Genomic DNA, 25,768 nt, shown 5'->3' with positions numbered 1-25,768 from the left:
ATGAGGATTATGGTAACAAATAAATAAATAAATAATTTGGGTCCTAACACTGACCCCTGAGGGACGCCACACGCAATGTTATTATGTATGTTATTTTGAATAAAAATCTGGAATTCTAAACTTTAGTGTCACATTCATCAAAATCAATGTCTTAAGTATATAACAAAGAAAGAAAGAATCGAACTTGCCGTACCAATACTTTACATCTGGAAAAAGTTTTTTCTTGTCCACCGTACTGATGCTGCTGTTGAAAAATAGGGCATGTATATTTGTGTCATTTGCTAAATTCTTGTGAGGGCACCTTGCAAAATTTCCTTCTGGATCAACATAAGCTAACCTGTTGCACTTTTACGCTTATTTGATTGCACTACAAGGACGTTCCATAAAAGCGTAGCGCGCGTTTATGCTTGCTAAAGCTCAAGCTGAGATTTTATCACTTTCTCAGTGTTCCCATAATTGCTCTTTAGAAATCCGTGACTTTTTTTTTTTTAAACCAGTGTGGCTCAGACGTTCCACGGTCTTCTGGCATACATTATTCCTTTTCATACAGCACCGTCAAAAAGTGACGTATGCACACAGGCACAAATGTGACACAATCGTCAGCAAGCAGCACATCAGACGAAGTGAAATCATTGACTGCTTGTCTGACGTTGATGGGGAGATTATTATGATGATAGCGTAATGTGTAGCATAAGCTTGCCATTTGACTTGAACTTTTTCCCTATCTCTTTCCCTTTCGTTTTTTTTCTTCTGGCTTCCCATCCGGCTATCATTAGGGATCATAATGACAGCCGTGGCAGATCTGGACCGCGAGACGCAGGATCGTTACGAGCTGGTCGTCAAGGCGACCGACATGGCGGGGCAAATGGGCGGTCTCTCCGGCTCCACCACAGTGACCATCGTGATCACAGACGTTAATGACAACCCGCCACGCTTCCCGCAGAGTGAGTGTCCGACACGTTCTACTACTGACTGAGATTTTTAAAAAATAAATAAAAAGAGACCCAGAAGTTACATTCACTCATTCATATTTCTGTGACCAGAAAAGACAGGTTGTGGTACTCTTACCTTGGGGGACTATATTTTTGCTTTTCAAAAAGTGCATTGCATCCTAATTTGCCAAACTTCTGTTTGAATTGTTCTCTATTCCACGTTGTTGCACACAATGGTTACAAAGATGATTGATTTTTTGAGTTGATATTTTTTTAGTGATTGTGTCCTAGACGATCACTGAATTACAACAGAACGGAAGTTACTTTGGAATTGCAGATGCAAAATACTGGTCAACACAGCAAAGGTATTTTTGACATTAATTTGAAAAATATATTAACTTTTTTTTGTAGCATATCAGGTTTTTGAGATATTTTCTTTTTTTGGTTTGTTTGTTTTTAAGTTTGACCGTTTGCTTGTGCAATACGGATCTTACCATGTGTTTTATTGTGCTTTATTTTTAATCATAGCATTATTATTATTATTATTATTATTATTAAAATGACAAAGAGGAAAAAACAAGGGCAGATTCAGAATCAGCATTAAAAAAAAAATAGCAGTTTACTTGCATTTCTGTTTAAAAAATTTAGTAAGAATTTGTTGACCAGTGCAATTAAACAAACAAAAATTAAAGATATCGTCTTTTTAATGGAAAGTCCTTGTTACCCATCTGATTTTTTCCCCACATAAATTCATGCTAACTGAGGTCATGACTTTTGAATTCCAGCCCGACAGAATTTTTACCTCTCCAAAAGTCGATATTTACAGCTTAGAAAAACAGGAACGCTAACTTTATTTCGCTAATGTTCTAATGCCTTTTATTTGTAACATTGTGTAGTGACTGAAATAACGAAATAACAGACAGTTCTATTGATGAGTTTTGTCAATAAGGCGGCCACTCTCGGCTCTGCAGTCAAATTAAATGTCCCTTCAGCCCTAAACCAATCCTCCTCAAAGTAGCAAATCATCCTGTTTATGTAAAAGTGCAGCTTCAATGTGGGACACACGGTTTCCTCTAACGAAAATATACCACCTTTATTTTTAAGCTGGAAGACTAACAATGACATCTAACAGGCAAAAGCTACCACTAACACAGTAATTTACTTCTGTCACAGCTCAAGAAGCAGAATCATTCTGGCTCAAATTGAACTTGACATGCCTCATACATCTTTTCTTATTTCTGTATTCATAACTTTTACATCTTGCTAAATCGTGTTTGCGCAGTCTAAGGGATAAAACCTCACAAAGGGTAATGATTTCACCGCTCTGATAGACTCTGAATTGAGTCCATCATGATAAGAAGGAGAAAATGCAAGGTTGAATGCCTATAAAGTAAGTCAATGCTTTCGCATAATCTTCCAAACTGTATTGTGACATTTGAATGCGTTTATTCTGTCTCGTTTGTCACGTGTGCCTCCTTTTTTGTCCCGTCCGCTAGAGATGTACCAGTTCATGGTGTCGGAAGGCGCTGCCATCGGCACGCCGGTGGGGCGCGTCATCGCCACGGACGCAGACATGGGGGACAACACGGACATGAGCTACCTGATCCAGGAAGGAGGCGAGCTCTTCAAGGTGACCACCGACGACGTGACGCAAGAAGCTGTCGTCTCCATCAAGAAGGTACACGAGGATCCAAACCATTCTGTCGGTGCAAAAATATGGTAGCCATAAGTGCTACTTTTGTTTCAATTATGCTCCTCATCTCAAGAAGTGACTTGGCGCCAAGATGCCAAAAGCAGACATTAGGTGAATTTTTCAGTGACTAATTGAGGATAGGTAAAAAAAAAAAAAAACATCTTTAAATGCGTGAATTTGGGAATATGAACCCATGTATTTTTTTGGGTGCTCACTGTACATTTTTCAAGGTATACATTGTAATCGTGTGTCACCCTTGTAGTTCTGGCAGCTACATTTTTGGTCCTGGAACTGATCCAAACAATGACTCAGCAATTATCCCAAAGGGGAGCGTTGGGCTAATTAGTGTAGATTATACCTTGATGGAGCAAAATGGACTCCTTCTGTCCCCTATTATTATTTTTTATTTTTTTTGGAGCCCAAATGATTTTACTTGAATATTGATTGCACAATGTACAGTGGAACTTCCAAAGTTGAACACAACCTGCAGGTTGACTTTCAAGTCTCTCTAATTTGAACATTCCTTGTAGATGTACACATAAAGACAACCCTATGTGATAAATCTAACATGATACAAAATATTGTCAGTTGTTAGTGTACTGAAAATTTAAAAAAAAGTGTATGTGTATATTTCATCAGTACGTCGTGTTTAAGTATAATATAAATCATGTTTATATATCGACGCCTTCTTAAAATAATTCAATCAGGAAACGTTGTAACCATTTGCATCATGAGGAGATGATTTAGACAAAATAATAATAATTTTGGCAAAAAAAAATATTTATTAAGGTGACGATACTACCATGTTTTACCCGTATATGATTTTGCTCGTATTTCTAAAGTGTTCGACTTCAAGAATATTCTATTGTAAAGTTTAACATCTTTCTACCACATGCCTTTTTTTTTTTTTTTTGCAAACTTGTCCAGAAATTGTTGATGATGTTGTTCTCGCTCTATCGAGGGTGATCCAATATTCTTTGTGGGGAAATGTGTGCAATTATCCGACTTCTTTGTTGCTGTTTTTGTTTAATAAAAGTGACAGCAGTGTGAATTAGGTTGCCAGTGTTTTGGCTCAATAACTTCTTAATGAGGGTGTCTTGACAGCCGCAACTGAGACAAAACACACTTTCTTTCTTTTTCCCCCCCCCCCCCCTTCTAGCCATTGGACTTTGAGAGCAAGCGCACACACAACGTGGTGGTTGAAGCCGTGAATAAGCACGTGGACCCTCGCTTCGTGGACCTGGGCTCCTTCCGGGACCAGACTATAGTCCGGGTCAGTGTGTCGGATGTGGACGAGCCGCCACAATTTCTGCCTGCTGACGGCGCTCTCATGGAGGTGAAGGAGGATGCCAAAGTGGGAGCGCTGGTTGGCGTCGTCACGGCCCGAGACCCCGATGTGAAGGGTAAACCAGTCAGGTATGAAAAGACACAAACCTAGACAAGTGCTATGGATGGATGGGATGGATGGACGGACGGACTATCACCTCTCTACGATAATGGCATACAAGTTCATTGTCAAAAACAATAAATGTCGACCTGTATGTGGGTTTTCCTAAATAAGTCTTGTCATGAATGCGGTGTGGGTCCGCAAAAAAATGTTGGAGACGGCTGGGGTTTGCTGAAAAAATATCATCAATTAATCAACCACAACTTGGCTATATATATATATATATATATATATATATATATATAAAAAAAAAAAAAAAGAGCAATGATGATGACATTTCCGAATGAACAATACTGAGCTCTTAAAAAGAAAAAAATAAATAAATAAAAACACAACTTGGCTTTTATAACATTATAGACGACTGCAAAAAAAAAAAAATTCAGTTGTGCAGCACCGTCTCTTTCCGTTAACATTTATGCCTAAATAAAAATACCATCATATATTCCATAATTGGTTCCGAGGGAGGAGACCCATTTGTAATTTATGTCTGCTCGAGTTTGGGAAATGCTGGTGTATTTGGACATGTTGTCAGGATGCAAACCCAATTTGGACTGTTTAAAAGCCCATCATTGCGTGCGGTTTAACTGGACGAAATTAAGCTTGAATTGATGCACTTGTGCTATGTCACTGTATGCAAGAAATAAAACGGATAAGGTCAACGCTGGCATCAGTAAACAATGCAAAGGGGCTCCCGCTGCTGAATATGATGACAGGGAGGGCAAAAGCAACACAATTGTTCTGTCTTTCTGCTGGCTTAACCACTGCAAATACAATTTTTATTGGAACCAAATTTATATGATGAAAAATGGGCTTAAAAAGGAGCCATAATTCACCGACAGGGTCTGCCGATGTCATCTCAAACTGCATAATGGATGGCGCTTCATGGTCTGTCTCTCCTTTTTATTTTTTTTTCTTCCTATGATCGCGGCGCATGATAAGAGACACTATCGCCGAGTAATCTGCTGTACCAAGGTCTTGGGTTTACGCATCCTCGGAAGAGCAATTGCCGGCTCCGGAGGCGGGCGGTGGGGGTGGGGGGGGGATGGGGGGGGGCGAGTAGATAAGGGCTAAGACAGTGTCGCTGACGGAGTGTAACACTGACACTCACGGGGCCTGTGCAAATTACCTCCATTAAAAATGCATGAGGCGCCCAGGTTCCAGGTGTAATAAAGTACAACACACTGGCAGCATTGTCGTTCACAGGCCGCCCGGAGCTGCTCGGCTGTGCTTGTGTGTGTGTGTGCTACATGCACGCTTGTGTGTTTCGTGTGCGCATTGGAAAATGAATGGGTGATTAAGTGGATGGGAGGACCGGGGGGGGGGGGGGGAATCTGGCCAAAAGCCACCAACTGGGCTAAGTTGGCAAGCTCATGGCCTCGGGCGCTTTAAGACCTGCATATTAATGCAACCCCAGCTTTGAGTTAAGGGGGGGGGGGAAGAAACACACACAGTCGCAAAATTTATAGCAATGCTTCTCGGGTGCTTTGCCACAAATTTCAAATGGCTGCAGCTAAAAGCATGGCACATATTCCAGCAGGTAAATCAAACAGCTGGCAGACAGCTGCACCTGTCAAAAGATGATCCGGGATAGACAACAAGTATGGAAAAAGAGATTGCTGTCAAATTTTAAGAACATAAATCCCTGTTTATAGATGTGGGGGGGGGGGGGGGGGGAGAAATGGGCGCTTGTCGGTCAAGTTTTGTTGTGTTGCAGCTTGGTGGATTAAAAGAAAGACGCTTTCATCCAAAGGAACAAGAGATTTATGTAAGGATGTGCTGCAATCCACACACACAAAAACACAAAATATCTGTTCAGTCTTAGGCGAAAAGAAGAAAACGGGAGCAGAAGAAGTTGTGGGTTGGTTGGTAGCAAGAAAAGTTATTGGTTCACGTAGCTGAATTTGGCTGGCAGCTTTAGCTGTTGCTCGTGTGGGATCTCACTGAAAATGATTTCTTTTAAAAGAGTAAAAGTCCCTGTAAAACAAAAATAAATGTCTGACGTAATGTTGAATCTCATACTTTTAATCACGTAAGACACATGGAGTTCTCGTGTATATCGACGCCTTCATAAAATAAATAAAGTTTTTTATTTTCAGATTTTTCAGGAAACAAAAGATTGAACCAAAAATATTTGTTTGCAAAAAATGACATAGGCAATTATTTAAGAGGGTGACAATATGAAATGCTATATAAACTAGACTAAGTGCAATTTCTGCAGAAATTGCATGGGAATACTAAGTTGAATGCTTATGAAGTAAATTGAAAGCTAAATTATGTGAAAATGACAAAGTGTTAATTGTATGTGAAAGATAAATGAAGCTGCCTTGTTTTGCTGCAAAGAAGAATGTTGTTGCACTACCAATTATAAATAATCATATTATAATTATAAAATTATAAAAAAACATGGATGCTACTTCATCTAGCGCACGTTAGCTCGCACTTGGGTCAACTCACCCTTCCCCCACATGCGCTTCTGCTTTTTCTCAATGACCTCAATGGCGGCCGGCAACGAGGCGCTCTAGGAACGCCACACCAGCGCACTCTCCGAAGGGAAGATGTATTTTTTAGGTATAGGCTAGGTTAGCTAGCTTGCTTGCTAACTGCACATCACAATTGTACCCGACGTTGTCAATGCAATGACAAATGTGTCAATGGATCTAATGGAAATTTGATCAATTCCATTTATAGCATTTTGCCGTCTGCATTTATGACATCTAAAAAATGCTGGTTGTGGTTGTGGTTGGTCAGAGGGCCCCTCATGAGCTGATAAAAAAAAAAAATGGTACTGGTCATGTCACATTTGTGTCCACGTGTCACTTTTCAGCAGATTGTTTTGTTGACTCATCATTGTTTGACACATTTGTGTTTGGTCTGGAGTGCCATATGAAAGTTTAATGTTATTTTTCCGAATAGACAAAAATATCACACGAACTAGAGATGTGTTGTTTTGTCATGGGACGCTATTAGATGTCTGCCGACTGGAGCACAATCTGGAATGATGTAGTGTAGTAAGTGTATACTCTGAAAAAATAATAAAAAAAATATATAAAAAATATTTCTTCCTGTGAGAGCTTCCTTGTTTTGATTTAATTATACAACAACAACAAAACAGTTAAAGTGAGGACAATAAATTATAATTCAATGAGGACTCGGCTATGATTCATTTAGAATTGGAATATAAAATGATACAAAAAACATGGTTGAAACTGATAATGGTCTATTGGAACTTTTTTTCCATACACGCTAATGTAGGTTATATTTTTTTTGCTAAAGGTTCTCCATCGATCACAGCACGGACCAGGACATGATCTTCCACATTGATCCCAACTCGGGCGCCATCACGCTGGACAAGATTTTGGACCGCGAGACGGCCGGCTGGCACAATATCACCGTGAAGGCCGTGGAAGCAGGTATGCTACATCGGGCTAGCTCCTTATACAAGATGTGCATGTATGACATATCAATTGGGATATTATCAAGAAGAGTTTGATTGCATTTACGTCTGGTAACCTTTCTGAAAGTGTCTTAAATGTCATCTTCCCATGTCAGCGTAATTATTGCTGCTGGGTGCAGCTTTTTACGTTTGTATTTGCGTTGTGATTGCCAAGGACATTTTTTCGACCTCATTTCACCTGTGAAGCGGCTGATGAGAGACGCTCTGTCTCTGCTTTTATACTAGCTAGCAAAGGCTCTTGTGTATAAAGTATCGTTGACCTTGACCTCCGCTGAACCCCTTGAGTCCGACTCACCCAACCCCTCGGGTTCGATCGAACCCTGGTTAAGAGCCACTGGCCTCGTAAGCATGATTGCCTAAGTATGTTTTTAATGTGTTGCGAAACAAGAAAAAAAATGAACAAAAAAGAAGAGTCTCGTCCCCTCGATTTACCTTTTACGGCTTACCTTGGCCTGGATGATTTTGAATCTTCCCAGATATAAAGCTCTAAAAACAGTTCAGAAAAGGGCAGGACATTTTACAAGAAGATTGCACATTATATTGTCTTTTCTATATGGCCTAATTTTATTCTATTATCTGATTTTGTCGAGAGTGAATCATTCAGCTCCATCATTTAAATGAATGCACTCCACTCGTCTTGTCAAAAATCTAAATTGAAGCAAATAATGCTGAACGTTAGAATTGCAATGATTGACATGTCCCGACCATACGGCGAGCAGAAATAAACCGGAGCCGGCAGCGGATAACAGACAATCTCCAATTGCCGCCATCATTATCTGCTAAAGTTCTCGAAAAGGATACTTGGCTCATTGAGCCGTTTTCAACAGCAATAAGTTAGTATTTGGTCCACAATTAATTTGGTAACTTCATTATTTTTCATGTACAATTAATATCTTAAAAAACAAATTTTTCCACTTGCCTGTCAACTGAAGATGACATCACCTGTGCTGAGGAAGTAGGTAACCACCAATCATGGCTCAGTTTGCTGACCAAACCCAAAAAGCAGGTGAGCCATGATTGGTGGTTACCTACTTCCTCAGCACAGGTGATTAGGCTTTGTCGCCGATCTTACACAATCTTTAGACTATTTCAGTCTCTCAGTTCATTATAGAAAATGTGTTATACATTCAAAATGATAGCACACTTTACGAAATTGAATGGATTGCATTTTCCTTTGTGAATGCAGCACTTCATAGGCTCCCACTGTAACAACAACTTCACCGAGCAATCAAGTGTGTGATGCTAATCGAAAGCTAAAGCTAATGTAAAACAAAAGGTCAGTGCAGTTCTGCTTATTTGTTAGCTTTGACCTCATGTGTTGTGCTTTACGAAATTGAATGGATTGCATTTTCCTTTTTGAATGCAGCACTTCATAGGCTCCCACTGTGACAACAACTTCACTGAGCAATCAAGTGTGTGATGCTAATCAAAAGCTAAAGCTAATCTAAAACAAAAGATCAGTGCAGTTCTGCTTATTTGTTAGCTTTGACCTCATGTGTTGTCTGGCCATAAAGCCTGAAAGTGGATCAGAAAATTCTGCCACAAGTTTTAGTCCGAGAATCTTGCCATTAAGCTGGTTATTATATTCATTATCTTTACTGAAATGACACAATTCACAAAATGCAGACGCAATCACTCCCTGACACATTTATGGAAATAAGCGGTTAACACAAGATTTACTTGGTTGTTTAATTCCTCGGTCCACACACCCAACATTTGGTATACAAGCCATTAAAATGTCTGTTTTCCATAATATGTCCACTTAAAGGCTGCAGATGCCCCAGGGTTCAACTCGTCTGAGGACATTGTTAAAAACTGCCCACGACCTTTAATTACGCCGCACGTCCTTTGGCAACCTTTGAACTGTTGCATCGCCACGATTGGACAAGTGACAAGAGCTTTGCGAATACGCTCGGCCGCGAGAGCCCCGGGATTAACCCGGACTAGCAAAGTGCAAGATGCACACTAAATGTCAGCAACTGCACAACCGTGTGCTCCTTCTCCTCCGGTACAAATACACGCACGCACGCACGCACGCACGCACGCAGCCCATTTTCACATTCATCCAATTAAAAGTTCTCCTCGCCTAACCCTGATTTAGCACTTTCTCGAACACATCCAGCTAAGTTAGACTGACATATAATTTTCTGATAGCAAGTATGATATCACATAGCTGAAATGTGTGTTTTTTTTTTTCCTTCTTCTTCTTCTTAAACCAGACAGGTTGGTTCACCCTGGGGATAGATAGATAGATAGATACAGGTGCGGTTGGAAAGTCTTTATCTCTTGCCGTGTTGAAGGGAAGAACAGATTCACTGCAGCATAAATTGTCTGTCTGGCAAATAAATGTGCGCAGTTGGAATTTTCGTAACATCAAAACATGATTCTGTCCAGCGAGCACTGCGTGTGCGTGTGTTTCATCAAAACACAGAAGAATAGAATAATATACAAACAAAAACAGCATTTGTCCTAAGCACATAGCCTTGAAATTTGACGTGCCCGTGGGCCACGTTGACGTCAGTTTCAGTCGGCAACGGGTTGCAGGGCCTCTTTGGGTGCCTGAAAAAGGGATGCTTTACTCATTTTCAGCAATAAACGGTTGATATTTTGCCTGTCACGAATTTGTAAATGGAAATATTGTTTCATGTCCAATTTGCCACGAGCTGTCAACTGAAATTGGCATCACGTGTTGAGGGATCAGGCAAAGTAGCAACCAATCACAGCTCAACTTGTAAACGTTTACGTAAGCCGTGAATTCATGATGGCCAAAATATTAACTTTTTACTGCTGAAAATGGCAAAAATGTGTCAAGTTTAAATCTTAGTCCGCACTCCCATGTTTAGACTACTGGGGACACATAGAACACATTAGCCCAAAGAAAATGTTTGACTTCTAATTTAAATAACTCTGTAAGGTGTACATTTTCGCAGAGGATAAAGAATATATGCTTATGAGTATCGTTATATTGTGTGTCTACTTTAGTTCAAAATATAAGTTCCTTAATGCGTTGCAACACCCCCCATATTGATGCTATTCATAAGCCCGTATATTACATTTCTCATTATTCGTTAGCATTAAGCTAGCAGACTTTAACGCAAAGCTATGCGGTTGTTCTAAATACATAATGTGTGATTATCTTTGTTTTTGTTTGACAGTAAACCTTAACTGGGAGTGGCATTAAAAAAAATAGTTTTTATTTATTTACTATGCCAAACTGCTGCATTTTGGGAAGTGAGCAAAACCCGGGTATTAAATTGCGTGTGGGAGAGAAAAATAAAAAATAAACTAAATGATATCTCCACAAAACCTCCCATTTTTTTTTTTCCCAAATAGTGGATGCCACGGAAGAACAAGGAGAGAAATCAGCGAGAGTGCTTCTGCTGCAAAGGTTACCCGCGTGCCGTAATGTGTCACGACGCGTCCCCGTGACAAATTCAATCAAGAGGTCATGGCTGCGGGATGAAATAGACAATTCTCTGCCGCGATGCTCCTCCAAAGGCCAGCAAGGACTCAATCATGTTGTACTTTTCCACTCAGACAACAAGTTAGTACCTAATAGAGATGTCTGGAAGGGGGGGGGGGGGCGGAAAGAAAAGTAGTGGCGACACAGTTACAAAAACGATACGTGACCAATTGAGACGTGTATGGATGAGTTATGTGACATTTGTGTGTTCAGTGGCAGATTGCCGTCGTGCATTGGAGGAAATGTCATCCCCTAAAGTAGGAATATGGTGCCTCTTTTGTGAAAACCAGCAGTGTTTTTGGTTGCAAAATTCCCTTTCAAGACATAAAAAAAAAGAAACGTTTGGTTCGTGACCAAATGGGCCAAACCTACTTTGGTACCACTTGAAGTCAAGGATTTGCTGAATGCATTCAATGGCATTTTTTTTTTTAAACATGTTTTACATACGTTGAAGCGTATTTGCATTCGAACGTATTTGTAGCTAAATGCTAAAAACATCCCCCCAGTCCTCATAATGCCACGGGGTATTATTGACTAGCGTATGTTGAAAAAAAAAAAATATATATATATATATGTTTGTTTGTTTTTAGCGTTTGGCTTACATTATGCCAATACATTCAAAAATGAAGTAAACATTTATTTTGTCTGCAGTGCAAGATTTGTGCTCGACATTTTTTTCTTAAAATGCTGCGGGGTATGCACACGCTCGTTACCCCATGTGGGTGTTGTGGGGAAAATGCTAATTTTTTTGCATTTAGCCTGCACAAGTCCGTACCCGCAAGTACCTTTTAAACATATTTTTAAATATGTTTTGAACATAAGTTTAAAGAACGTTTAAAAATATGCAAATAGTTTGACGAGTATTTGCAAGTACATTCTGACGTATTTAGATATGTTTACACATATTTAGAAATATGTTTGAACGTATTTGCCAGTCCAAAAATACATTCAGGCAATGATAAAACACAATGTTCTCATGACATATTACAAGTCACATTGTTACTGACACTGGAATTAAAATCCCCCCCCCCCCCCCGGGGTCTTGCCTATCCGTTAAGTATAAACCAAAAGATTCTGCATCACATCTATTCTTGAATTAGTTTGGCGAACAACACCTTTTAAAACACCTCGGGACCCGCAAACACGAGGAGCGGCAAGATGATGTCAGGAGATGCGTTGTTATTCCCTGTTGCTTTATCTTGATAGCAGCAAAAAAACGATTTCCCCACCTTCGTTCTTGTCTGAATATTGTCGCGGAAGGAGAGTGCATTTTTCATTCTCCTTCTTTTTACTCGGGCATTCAGAATTACATAAAACCTTGCTTCATTATTTGATTCGTGTGGTGTATATATTTCTCATGGACATCGTTTTTTTTCTCCGTTTGTTAAGACATAACCACTCATTTTAAGCTACACTTTCTAAGGGGTCCTTGGTAAAATATATAAAAAAAAAAAAAAATGCTTTTCAGACGAGTATGCATAGTTAAGGTGTGAGAGCCAAAATGAACTTTTTATTGCTTTAAATGCATTTTCAGCCCGATTGTACACTTCAGGTGAAAATGTCAAAATCTTCAAAATGAGCAAAAGCACAATGAAATTAATGCTTGAATCATCTTCATTTTGCTAAAATGCACTAATGACAGCAAAAAGTTTGAGTCTACAACATTTAGTTAAGGTGTGAGAGCCAAAATGAACTTTTTATTGCTTTAAATGCATTTTCAGCCCGATTGTACACTTCAGGTGAAAATGTCAAAATCTTCAAAATGAGCAAAAAAGCACAATGAAATTAATGCTTGAATCATCTTCATTTTGCTAAAATACACTAATGACAGCAAAAAGTTTGAGTCTACAACATTTAGTTAAGGTGTGAGAGCCAAAATGAACTTTTTATTGCTTTAAATGCATTTTCAGCCCGATTGTACACTTAATTGTGACTTTGCTTCTCGACTCAACTCACTTTATGTATAAAGCACTTTAAAAACGAACCATCTCTGCATAAAAAGTGAGACATAGGAAAACAAATACAGTTAACACAATACATTAATAACATAAAAACAGTAAACACCATAAAACACTAAAACAATGCCGAGTCTCATGCTGAGTCAAAAATAGGAAAAGATGCGTTTTAAGATTCTGCCTTTGAAACTGTAGGAACGGCACTTTATTATTAATGGTATGGATTAAAGTACTCAAAAAGATGTCTGAGCCTTTTTGCAAATGGCGGCAAAGGGATAATAATTTCATATTAGACATGGCTTTGACCTGAGCACGACTTTGCCAATACCGAACGTGTTTGTGGTCACATGACCCGAGAGAGGGCTCTCGTTGGCTCTCTCACTTGTGGCTCATGCCAAATGAATTTGATGAGTTTGAGGGCAACTCAAGCGCTTACTTACGAGCTCCTTTGACCACCAGGTTTCGTGTCGTGGTCAATAGTTTTGCGGTCACAGAAAAGGTTCTTCCCTAAATTGTCCCAACACACATCTGGACACATGACATTGTCCAAAATGTCTTTGACATTCAGGGGGACGTAATGAAGTCTGGTCCAACCTGTGACCATCAACATTTCACTGGAGTCTTTTTGTGACATTTTTGATATTTGTCTCATGTAAAATACTCTTTATCAGCCTGAACTCAATAAAAGTTGGACAAAAAGTAGAGACACTAGAGACCAGATGCATACGTCCAAGATGCGCATGTGCAGTCAAAAACGTTTTATTTGCCTTTCTCCTCTGTGGTGTCAGAATAATTTAGTGGCAGTTTGTAGCACAGTGAGTCCCGGGAATCTGCAAAACAGCTGGCGAGTGCCACGAAAGATGCCAACAATCTACACAACACAATCCTTTTCTTCTTCTTGTCCATCAGCAGACACATTTAGAACAGCACCGCTTGCGCCACATGAATGAATCCGTCTCACTTGATAGCTTTTTTTTTTCTTCTTTTTTTTCTCCTCCCACCGCCGACATAGAGGCAGCTCGGGCTGCATAAAGTGTGGGAAATTCTTACATTGTTTCATCTGTTTTCAATTCTGGAAATTGAAATGTTTAATGTGTAACATGGGATGATGATTGCTGCTTTTCATTGGGGCTCAGCGACATAATGAGGAGACAAAATTAGCAGAACACAAACCATATCTTTTGCCGGCGGAGCTCTTCCCGCCGTTCTGATCTCGTTCCCGCTCCGCCACAATGCGGCCCCATTTAAAAAAAAAAAAAAAAAAAAGAAGAAGAAGAAAAAAAAACTTCATTGATGTGAGGATTATACTATTAGTGGCGGCCAGCATTCTCATCAGCTGCCGGGACACTGCAGGACCCGACGCTGTATGTGCGGAGATTGCGCCACAATGTCTCTACTGTTATTTTCACACAGCCGCTGGCTCCCATACGAGAGCTGGAGACATGTTTCTATATCTATAAAAAATATATATACAGTATATTATTGCTCTATTTCTATTACTGTGGTATTAATTGCGGCGTAGAAAGGTATGTGTACTGAAATCTGGGTTATTATTTGCAGTTTACCGTTTGCTAGCCCATTAGCTAGTTAGTTAGCCTGTTAGCCAGGGAGTTAGCTTGCTAGTTATGTTGTTAATGCTAACAGCTAATTAGCTAACTTGCTTAAGTTAGGCAAATAGCTAGTTAAGTAGGTCGGGTTGGTAGCGGAGTGTGTGGTAAATACTCAGTAGACTTGTCAGTCCGTTAGTGAGTCATTTTTTTGTTAGATTTTTTTTTTTTCAATCACATCTGATGTTTTGATGACAAGTGTATATTAATGCATGTCGTCCACCATTTGAAAGAAGCTTTTGTTAAAAGTGCACATAATTGCTACTGTTTTTGCAAATTAGAACACTTGACATCAATGCAGTGAGTGACTTTTAACTCCAGTGATTGCGTTTGTACTTATTTCTGGCTTGTTGACCCAAGTTTTTTTTTCTTTCTTTTTTGGGGGGATGATTCATAATTACGTGTGCTGTGACTGCTGATGTACTGATTAAAAAAAAAAAAGTTCTCTAATCAAGATATCAAGCTAACACCTGAAGCAAACATGACTTCATTTGCAGAATTTGTTCTCATTTCCTTTCCATCTCCAACTTGAAATTGTCTGTCATTAACTCGCTCACACGCACGTTGTAAACACATGCTACGTATATAATTTATATATAGGCGCCGCCTGTACATAATGTTTTGTGAGGACATCGGACAAATGAAGATACAAGGAGATGTCAAAGTAATTTGAAGTAGCCTTTTGATTGTGCTAATTATAACATCCTCACACCTCCCACGTTGACATTTTAGCCCATTAAGAGCGCCGCCCGGGTGCAAGCGTTCTTGCTCCTGTGTGATCTCGCTTAAATGTCCTAATGAATAAAACAAAACGCCTTTGTCACTACGTGTTCCTCATAAGCTCGGCATATTAGTGAAGCGCTGGATGCGAACATTTGAAAAATCGGTGTCCGGGCTTCGGCCTTCCTGGGTGGAGTTTGCATGTTCTCCCCGTGCTTGCGTGGGTTTTCTCCGGGTACTCCGGTTTCCTCCCACATTCCAAAAACATGCATGGCAGGTGAATTGGACACTCCAAATTGTCCATAGGTGTGATTGTGAGTATGGTTGTTCGTCTCTGTGTGTGCCCTGCGATTGGCTGGCAACCAGTTCAGGGTGTACCCCGCCTACTGCCCGAAGCCAGTTGGGATAGGCTCCAGCAACCCCCGCGACCCTTGTGAGGACAAGCGGTACAGAAAATGGATGGATGGTGTCCGTTTTATGATATCGAACAAGAAAGCAACGCCGAAACTTGATTCAAATGATGATCATCACAGTCTGAACAACTTTTCACTCTTTGACTGCCTATTATATGTTTTTTGTTGAGACTTAAGTTTTCGTTTTATACTATTTCGATTATCATAAATGACATTTATATTTTCCGGGTATGCCAATAAACGGTCAACGAGGCCTGAATTCTCAATCCTATATTTATTGACTTTAAAACGTGACAGTGACTTTTAAGTGCGTTCCTCCCAACACAGCTCGCAGATGCCAGAAGTTGTTTTGTGTGCGAATGGAGGAGGCGTCGCATTAAAACCTTTCAGAAGTGAACCGCAAAGCTGAGCCGACCGCTTTCTTCCGTACGGGAAGAGTCTTGTCAGATTGCGTGTGCGTCTTTTCCTTCTGCTTTCTCGACAGAGCAAAACAGCCGCCTTAATAAATAAATCTGTGAGCATGTCGTGCTCGCGCTTTGACTTATTTTGCTCACAAACGGCAGTTGATTGTCGCCGCCCGAAGCGCGAAAGCGGCTTCCGTACTGTCACCGCGTTAGATTTGACTGAATCATTGCCCGCGTCGCAACGACGGCACGCCGGCACTTTTGCGTGAACCGGCAAAGTGCCGCAGCTAACTTGCTAAAATCAAATAAACCCCTTCGCAGACAGCCCCGCATTGATTCAAGTGAAAAGGCCAACAGAGATGTGACGGGTGCGAGGCTCACAAGACCGCTGCGCTTTCTGTTTCCCCGTGTAGAGAACCACACCATGGCGTCGCGCTCGGCTGTGAGCGTTCGGATATTGGACGTGAACGACAATCCACCTGAGCTGGCCTCACCCTACGAAGCTTCCGTGTGCGAAGATGCCAAGGCGGGCCAGGTAATTTTTTTTCAATTGATTTTCGACTACCTCTTGCTTGTGTAAATATATTCCCTGGGTGGTGCTGCGGCTTTCTCCGAAATTCCAAAAACATTCTTCTCAAGACCCGAAATTGTCCACGGGCGTGAACGAGCTGGCTGGCAACTCGTAAAGCTGGGATAAGCTGAAATGCTCTATAACCTTTACAGATGAATTTATTTTGACCTTCTCTAAAATGTTCAATACACATCACGATTCATAGGTCACGATTCGATTCAATACCGATTAATCCCGATACGGATCTATAAATTGATTATTGCGATTAAAAAAAAAAAAAATATATATATATATATTGCCCAACTTTTCAATCTTTTCAGTTCTTTTTAGGCAACTCTTCTTGTCGTATTGTAAGCGTCTACCCCATGCATGTGCGGCACCACGCTGCCCCTAAGAGGCCAACCCGAGCACAGCGGGAACGTCTTACTTTGCTACCATTTTTCTATTTGTTCTCAGTCATTCAAGGAATTCCAACCCCATATGTTCACAAGATCCACGAAACGTGATCCCTGAGATCAAGAATAAAGGGTTCAAGTTGCAGGGATGAACGGGCACGAGGATATGATTGTAGTTGTCATGGCAATTTGTGCAACCTGCCCGAAATGTTTATTACACTGGATCTCATGAGCAGGTGTACTTAATGTTGTGGGTGGTGGTTATAAACGTGTATGTGCATCCTCCATTCAAAAAAGAAAAAAAAAAATCAAGAAGTTGTTTTGGGGCATTAAACAGCGTGAAAAGTCACCGGCACAGGTGAGACCATTACCACTTCGATGGGTTCTTGCTGATGAACATAAAAAATTCAAAGGGTTATTCGGGTGTTTTATGCTCCACGCACACACAGTGGAAATGCCCTGGGCTAAGTTGGACCCAATTATGTGTTGAAAACAAAGGGGTAATTAAAGAAACGAGGCTTAAAAAACAGTGCAGCCTCCATGCTGGATGTCGTATTTACATGTGTAATAAGGTTCAGGTGTGTCCTCCTCTTGATCCGTGGGGCTTAAACGCTTACATTTGCCAATTCCCGTCACCTGCTACTTCTTTTTCTTTCTTTCTTTCTTTTTTCACCCGCCGCCTCCAGACGAAGCCTGCATTAACCTTCAGCTCCTAATCACATGAGTTGATTAGACGTCCTGCACCAAAACTGATGGTCCGCAAGCTCTTTATATAAATACTGGGAAAATGCCTGCCTAGCAACTGTAGGCACCTGTGAAGGGGAGATGGGAAGGCGGGGTGCATATGAAAGGTTATTCGCATCAATTTTTACTTGTCTGTTCTGGCTTTTTATGGTGTTGTAGAGATGGCGGCTGCTGCTGCTGCTGCTGGGATTAAATGAAAATGTGTTTGCTTTTGGCCAAAGGCTTTCCAGCACTCATTTTCAGTCTCCGGGGGATTCACAAGAGGAGGGGGCCTGAGGGAAAACAATACTTTTTTTCCCCCTACCTATTATTTTCAAATGTAACAGGGGTCCGAATGAAATACTGTATGATTTAGATTTAGAGCAAGGAACGGGTTGCGTCGACAGCGAAGTTTGGTTAAAGGAAGGGAAGACAACATGATGCTATTAAGTTCAATTCAATTGTTTACTTCAAATTCCAGGTTCATATAAGAGGCACGGTTGTAATTACTAAAAAAATAAAATCTGGTAGTTTTGCTGCGATGGCCGTCAAGCAAGATTTATAATGAACATCACGTGATTTTAAGTCTAGATAAATAAAAAAAAAATAAAAAAAATTTTGCTTCATTAATATTCCACAAACGCATTATTGATATGAATAACGTGTTTACAGTTGTGCAGGCGCAGAACATAGAGTCAAGAACGTTTTTGACTTGAGTTTCATAAGATTATTTTATATTCCTGGATTAAAAGTGTTTTTTTTTTTTATACAGCATTGCACTACCGTAGGCTAATGGTAGATTATAGTGCGTTCCGAATTACGTACAAATCCAGGATACGTCATTGTCATAGACTATTAAAGTAAATCTGTCAGAAACTGATTCCTAAAAAAAAAAAATAATTGTTACATAAAATGTGGCTTCTTGTTTATTGTTATATCTACAGGAAAAAAAGAAAAATAAACTGATTCCTAAACATTATCAATCAATCAATCAAGCAATCAATCGGCATGGCTCTGTGGTAGAGCGGTTGTCTCACAACCCTGAGGTCGTCTGCTTGATCCTAGACCTTTTGTAACCGCGTCGAAGTAGTAGTGGTACCATTTTAAGATTTTCCTTTTAAATAAGTTACCAAAAGAAAAGTGACAATATAACAATCCGGCTGCATTCTGGCGAAACCTCAAAGGGCAACATCTACTTGAAACGGGCATAAATGAAGAAAATATTTCTGATGCGTTTCTCCTCCTCGCCTCACGCGCCCTGAGAAAACGTTCACTCCTCTCTATTCCATCTGGCTACTGCGAAAAGCAAAAAAATAAATAAAGAAGCCAAACGTTTGAAAGCATTCACGCTGCTTTTGTTGAGCGCCGAGCGTCTGCGGCCTGAGACGCTGGCAGAATGTATTAGAAGAGCCCACACAACACCTGCTACATTTCACATCAACACAAACCAAATCAACTGTCAAATTGCCTGCGTCGAGTTTTCCAAACTTTTTTCACAGAAGGCTGCCCCTCTGGCATCCATGTTGGCTCTGCCAAATGGGCCGAGGCTCTCTCCTGGAGTGCGGCGCACGGCTTCGCCAAGACGCATCGTGCAGATTTCTATCGTCTTCTATGGTGATTATTGGATGGGCTTGTTTGTCAATGTTCTCGCCAGAGTAGTTGACCGCATGTGTACGTTTGTCAGCCAGGTCATCAGAAAAAGGTCACAATGAGGGAACTTGACTCTAAAAGGAGTCTTCATCAGGAGTGTTCATCTCTTCCCCCTAAATATGTTCTCATTCCACAGGAAGATTTTTGGCAGCATGACCGGTTGATATGCTCGAACACTGAATGGGGCATTTTAGGGGACAAATGTTTAATTTGGGGGAAACAGTGATCATTTAGAATGAAAAAATATATACTAAGCCCCAATGGCGTAATTTTGGGGAAATGTTGAAATTGGAATGATTTTGTGGAAGGAATTGCATGTCAAAAAAGGTAGGAGCGATTAAAAGAAACAGGAACGCAAGAAAAGTTCAGGAACCTTTGCAGATTATTCAAATGAGGTAGCTTTGGCAAAGAAAACTTTCAAGTGGCAAATTTCACACTCTTCTGTGTTTATTGTCTGTTGCTGGTATGTTCTTTTTTCCTATTTATTTGATGAATGTCAAGGATAAAACTTTCCTCTCAATGCTATGATACTATTTTTCACATTCTATACGGCTGAGCAGTAAAAATCTTTCAAGCTGAAGGCAAAAGTCCTTTAACTACTGAAAAGGTCCTATTTTCTCACTCAACTTTTTCTGCTTTTCAGCCCAGTGCACTTTGAGCTTTATGCCTAAAAGTAATTTCGCTTTTAATGTGCGTTAAAAATGGGGCGACAGCTGGCACTCACAACAAGCTTTGTCCACCGTGGCTCCATCGGCCACGTCTGGTTGGTCAGACTGCTTCCACCTTGGCCCCAACTAAATCCGATTTGAAAAGTCCAAAGTTATTTCATCCACATCGGCACAATTTTGTTTTCACCCCAGCTAGCGAAATAAATAGCGTGTAAACATAACCATAACCTGAATCATCTTTTGTTTTTCTGACAAACATTCATTACAAGCGGTGTTGTTTTTGAGGTGAGCAGCACGGTGGCACGTGTGACTTATCATGTATGCCTCGCATCAGAAGTTCTCAACTCTGACCTTCCTATGTGGCATTATTAACATGGACTTGTTTTGCGGTGTATCTGACGTTGTAGCCTTTGTAATGGTTATTTGTTTCAACCCTGCCACTCAAGATCCATCCATCCATTTTCTGTACCGCTTGTCCTCACAAGAGTCGCAGGGGGTTGCTGGAGCCTATCCCAGCTGGCTTCGGGCAGTAGGCGGGGTACACCCTGAACTGGTTGCCAGCCAATCGCAGGGCACACAGAGACGAACTCACAATCACACCTATGGACAATTTGGAGTGTCCAATTCACCTGCCATGCATGTTTTTGGAATGTGGGAGGAAACCGGAGTACCCGGAGAAAACCCACGCAAGCACGGGGAGAACATGCAAACTCCACCCAGGAAGGCCGAAGCCCGGACTTGATCTCACAACCTTTGCACTGCGAGGCGGACGTGCTAACCAGTCAGCCACCGTGCCGCCCCACTCAAGATCGTATTGACAAAAGCCTTCAGAGACGAATGTCCCTTAGATCATTTGATGTCTTGCCGTTTATTTGTCACCTCCCGTGGCTCCCCTGAAATGGAAACACCTTCCTTTCCCTCTCGCAACCTTGAGCGGTCAGACGGGTCCCGAGCAGGCAAGGCTGCGCCTTTTTGGGAAAGTCTCCCCCTCTAGCTTTCCAGCCGAATCAGGAGATTTAAGGGGGTCAAGAAAGGGGAGCGGCGGATAGAAATTTAATTAGGTGATTGTGCTTGAGGGGGAGCTACGCGAGCTGCTCGATAAACTCCCACACAAGCCGCACTCTCCGCCGCTTCCGTCATTCTCTTTCTTGTAGCTTGCATTGTATTATAGGGCCTAAAAAGTCTCGTCGAACAGACTGCGTCATCCTAATGTGCCTCATCGTGTTTTGTCAAAATTCTTCAGCGAGGTTTAAATAGGAGCTCATGAAGATTTGTTTGTAACCTTGCTCCGAATGGACGCAGTTTTGGCCTCAGCCGCAGACGGCGCGGAGTAGCTAGCGCCCCTGCTGAGGACTCTTGACGCCAAACACAGATCAATGCTCACTTCATCCATTTCTCCGAAGATATTAGAGCGCGTTCATCTCTCGGTTGGAGACAAAACTCCTGCTTGTGATGCTCAACGCCCTCCGCCACTTTCTGACTTCAAAATTGCATGAACCTGAAAGGGCTTTGGAGAATGATGAGAAGATGAGATCAGGTCTGTTTTGGCAGAGACTTTTTTTTTAGCTTGTATGGATCACAGAAGAGTTGTTGGGAGTTTGTTGTTTGTAAGCGAGTGATCGCACAAAAAAACATTGGCTGGCGCGCCGAGGGACTTTTTGCGTTTATTAAAGTGTTGTTTTCCAAAACGTCTTCATAAGAGAAGGGTCGTTGGCTGTGTAGCAGTTCGCAAAGCTGGGTTTTAACGCAGCTGGCGTGGAATCAGTTGCTATTAAATCATCAATCGCGCTTGCCCTGTGGTTAAATGCCAATCCGTTGAGCCGACCGAGACTTAACGAAACGTCAGACGGTGCGTTTCCGTGAGGTCTGCTGAAGGAATGCAGGAAAGTCGTTCACAACAAGAGGCCGTGAATGATGCCCATGGCCTGGGGTGCAATGCATCCTGGGATAGCAAGACTGCGGTCACCCTTCAGTTTGGTTGAATTCTGTCGCTAGTATTTTCCCATATAACAAAAAGATGAATTCCTTTATTAACTTAACGTTATTTATAGAGCGCTTTAAAAAAAATGTGATTAAGACGAGCTTTAAAGATGAACAGAGAAGAAGAAAAAAAAAGATGAACAGAGTGGGGGGCGCTCGCCTAACATTTAGCAGGTCGTCGTTCCAAAGACACAGCCCGGCAACGGAGATAACCTCTGACCCTCCCGCGCTCAGCCCGCTGTCCCATGTCAAAGTTTAAAAACAAATCAAATGGATATAGAAATGAAGTTATGTGCTCCCTCCTACGAACTGAAGACGCTTGAGTGAGAGCTGGCATGACAGTAATTAACAGTGCGGACATTTTAACATGCTTTTTCTCAAGTCAATTCATAGTCTAAATTATTAAAACTGGAAAAATTAATGGTTTAAAAAAAAAAAACGGTCAACTTAGATACATCCAGTTGGCTACCATTTGCAGTTTAGAAATGGTTTGGTAACGCATATAAAAACAAACCGGTTCTTGTTTGGATTTTTTTAATGTGTGTAAACTTAAGTGAAGGCAATTCAACCATTTTTTTGTCTTCATCTTGGCACATGGCCGACATCACAGCGACGAGTTTGTGACCGACTGTGATGTGCGCCTGCAGAGGATGCGATTTCGTCTGCAGAGAAACGGGATGAATTGTCACCGAGCCTCTCCGGGGGATGTTTTGATGTCTGTTCAGCTCACCGCGAATTGTATCTCACCGCATTGTGTCCACGCGGAGTTCTCCAAATTGGATCACAGCTGAGTTTTATCTTTGAATGTGGATCACTCTTCTTATAGACGATTGCTGGACGACGCCCCAACCGCGTTTTGTGCCTTTCATTTCTCCTCCCGTCCTTTTATATTCCTGATGCATTTTTGCTTCTTGCCGAAGCGAATATGGCAGCCCGAGTGAAGATTTCTGTCGCTTTATGTTCTGGGAAGCCTTTTAGCGAGACATTTGAAGAGTTTATAATGCAGATTTTTTTTCAGAAATACTTTTCTGATTTTAAGACCCGCTCATTTGCACTTTGACTGAAAGCGTTTGGACTCCCAACATCTTGTTCAAGCTTTTCAAAAGTTCTTTCTAAAATGCGGTGGCTTTTTTTTTTTTGCTCTCTATGGATCCAACCGTTGTGTAGCTCTAACCTTTCTCACGCACCATTTTATCTCCCGCCTTGTTCTCTCCGCAGATCATTCACACCATCAGCGTGGTGGACAAAGACGAGCCGCAGACTGGACATCACTTCTACTTCACGCTGGCCCCGGAAGCCTACGGCAATCGACACTTTGACCTGTGGGACATCAAAGGTGAGATTCTGGAAGAACACGAGAAGGTGCATTTGAGGAAAGCAGCGCTTTAGCTTTATCAGCGTAGATGTTGCTGGTAGAACGGCAAAGATATATTTGGGTATTGATACTTGAAAAAAAAACGTGATGATCAACGACAGTCGCTTTGAACATTTGCTACTTCGATGCAGTGGTGCCTTGAGTGGTTGAGTGCTGACTCCAGCGGTGCCAAAAGATATTTGGATTTGTTCCGTGACCACGCGTGTAATGCTTGTAATTCAAAGACTTGTGGTTTAAATCATCTTTTCCCATCGAAATGAATGTAAATGCCATTAGTTCATTCCAAAAGACCTCGCACCTTGCCAACGTTTGTCAGATGAAGCAATTTCCGGGCAAATTGCATTTGAATGCTGAATTGACATGTTGAAGTCGGAATAGTTGAAATCGGTCGAGAAATGCCGAAGTCGTTGAAGTACAGAACAGCAGTTGAGTAACGTGCGAATGCGACGGGTCAGCAAGACACAGAAATAATTCTTCACGGAGGATAACGAAATCAATTCCTGTGAGTTTTGTTATCACTTGATGTCACTTTGAGCGTTACACCACCACGATGCAATTCCCATCCGTGAGCCCGTTGATGACTTTTTGTGAAACAGGCACAGACAGTGCAGACATGACAAGTGACGAGCTTGTAATGACGTAAATATGTTAATGTACTGGCTTCAGTGCTCACAAAAATATTAGTAGAAATAGAAATAAGTTCAATATTTTTCATAAGGTTTAACAACATTTTTATATTGGACAATGCCGTGACTGGCAGTCTTGCTAGTAGGTGTGGCGCCGTTTTCGTCTAAATGGCTCTCGTGGGCTTTTGCAATTTGTAACTTTTCAATGTTACACTTGAGGCTCAACTATTTGTCTACAAGCCATTAACATGTCAATTTTACATAACATGTCCCCAAGTTTGTTGTTCTTGTTAGAATCATAATGACCCAGTTCTCCAAGTTCTTGCGTGTAAAAGTAAGCAAAGCACAGCCCAAATGACAACAACTATTCCGCTACAGTAAGACTGACAGCTCCAGTAAATAAACACCCTGAGCATAATATCCCGTGATTGACTTTTTTTTGCCAACTTCAGACGAGGCGCCGTTTATCGCGGCGCCGCACATCCTTTTCGCCTGGTTCGCCTCGCCCCCCCCCCTCCCCCGCCTTCGAAAAAAATAAATAAATAAAACACGTGGGCAGATCCTCGATTTAAAGGCGCGGACTTAAGCCAACGTGACACGCGGCTAAATCAAGATTGATGTGACACCGGGGAAATGTCACGGGGAGGCGGCCTGAGCTACGGGGAAATGTCACCGCGCCGGCTGAGGCAGCGAGCGAGCGAGGCCCGCTGCAGCCCGAGCCGCGAACCTGCACGCACGCACAAACGGGCAGGAAGATGCATCCCTCAAGCTTCCTCCAGCTGTGCGCACACACACGCAATGCATACATGCGCACCTCCGCCAGCATGTGTAATTTCCTCGGCGCTCGCGTGACATGTGAGTGATTAAATATATGTTAAAGGTCACATGTCACCAACCGACCACACGTGTTTGTTTATATGGTAGGCCAGGGAAGGTAATCAAAAACATCCCCACTATAGTGAGCCTTGTATACCTAAGTGTGTGTGGGGGGGTGGGGTGGGGTGGGGGGGGAGGGTCCCACACACACAGACTTTGTAATCCTCCCACCCGTTCTCGTTATTGGCCTCTCCCGTGTCTCCTCTGGTGGACGCGTTTGTCAACCTGTCACTTTCAATCTGTCGCATTTTCTCCTCCTCATGCCGTCTGCGGGACGCGGCGCACACCATGATGAAGAGGAGAGAGAAAAGAAAAGAAAACACCCTACCCCCCCCCCCCCCCCCCCCCTCTATCAGACCTACCTATCGCCAACGCCATCACGGCCATCGTGCTGATAAACACTTTTCATGTTGTCAGTGGTCGTCAGGAAAAGCAAACATCAGCACGGCAAACTCGGCTGATTCCTGACGCGACGCTTACGGCGACGAAAGTTACTTTAAGCACTTTTGCTTGATTAGATTAAATCATTTTTTAATTGTGTTAGTGTCTAAATAGTTCCGCTTGTGCTCGTTATGTGTGCGAGCGCTTTTCATGTTACCCATTCTCCGGCGTTATTTCTCTCTTTCCGTACTTCTGAAACACGTTTAGATTGGAGTTTTGTCTTCAATTTTTACAAAAAAAAAAACATACACATGTGAATCTAAGTGGGAGTGACAAGTGATAGAAACTTAAAACCAGAAACATGCAGTATTTCATTTACTAAGATGACTTCCACCATTACTGCTACTAAAGATAGACCAATACGTTTTTTTCAGG

General features: G+C 41.6%; 1 protein-coding gene across 3 annotated transcripts in view; it reads left to right on the top strand.

Moving 5' to 3' along the window:
- The window catches only part of cdh22 (cadherin 22), a 209,059-nt gene that overhangs the window by 171,503 nt on the left and 11,788 nt on the right, over positions 1 to 25,768 (top strand). For all 3 annotated transcript variants that reach the window (XM_086086392.1, XM_086086391.1, XM_086086389.1), the window contains 6 exons: positions 777 to 944; positions 2,429 to 2,610; positions 3,785 to 4,041; positions 7,346 to 7,482; positions 16,502 to 16,623; positions 23,294 to 23,411. In XM_086086392.1, the coding sequence (XP_085942518.1) occupies positions 777 to 944; positions 2,429 to 2,610; positions 3,785 to 4,041; positions 7,346 to 7,482; positions 16,502 to 16,623; positions 23,294 to 23,411 (984 nt within the window). The remainder of the gene's footprint in view (positions 1 to 776; positions 945 to 2,428; positions 2,611 to 3,784; positions 4,042 to 7,345; positions 7,483 to 16,501; positions 16,624 to 23,293; positions 23,412 to 25,768) is intronic.

This window comes from Leptonotus elevatus, chromosome 10 (genome assembly GCF_054856555.1).
Source record: "Leptonotus elevatus isolate MCC_2025b chromosome 10, RoL_Lele_1.0, whole genome shotgun sequence".
NCBI classification, from domain to species: Eukaryota; Metazoa; Chordata; class Actinopteri; order Syngnathiformes; family Syngnathidae; genus Leptonotus; species Leptonotus elevatus.
Note: the sequence above shows the minus strand (reverse complement) of the source record. Positions and strands in the feature narration are given on the sequence as shown.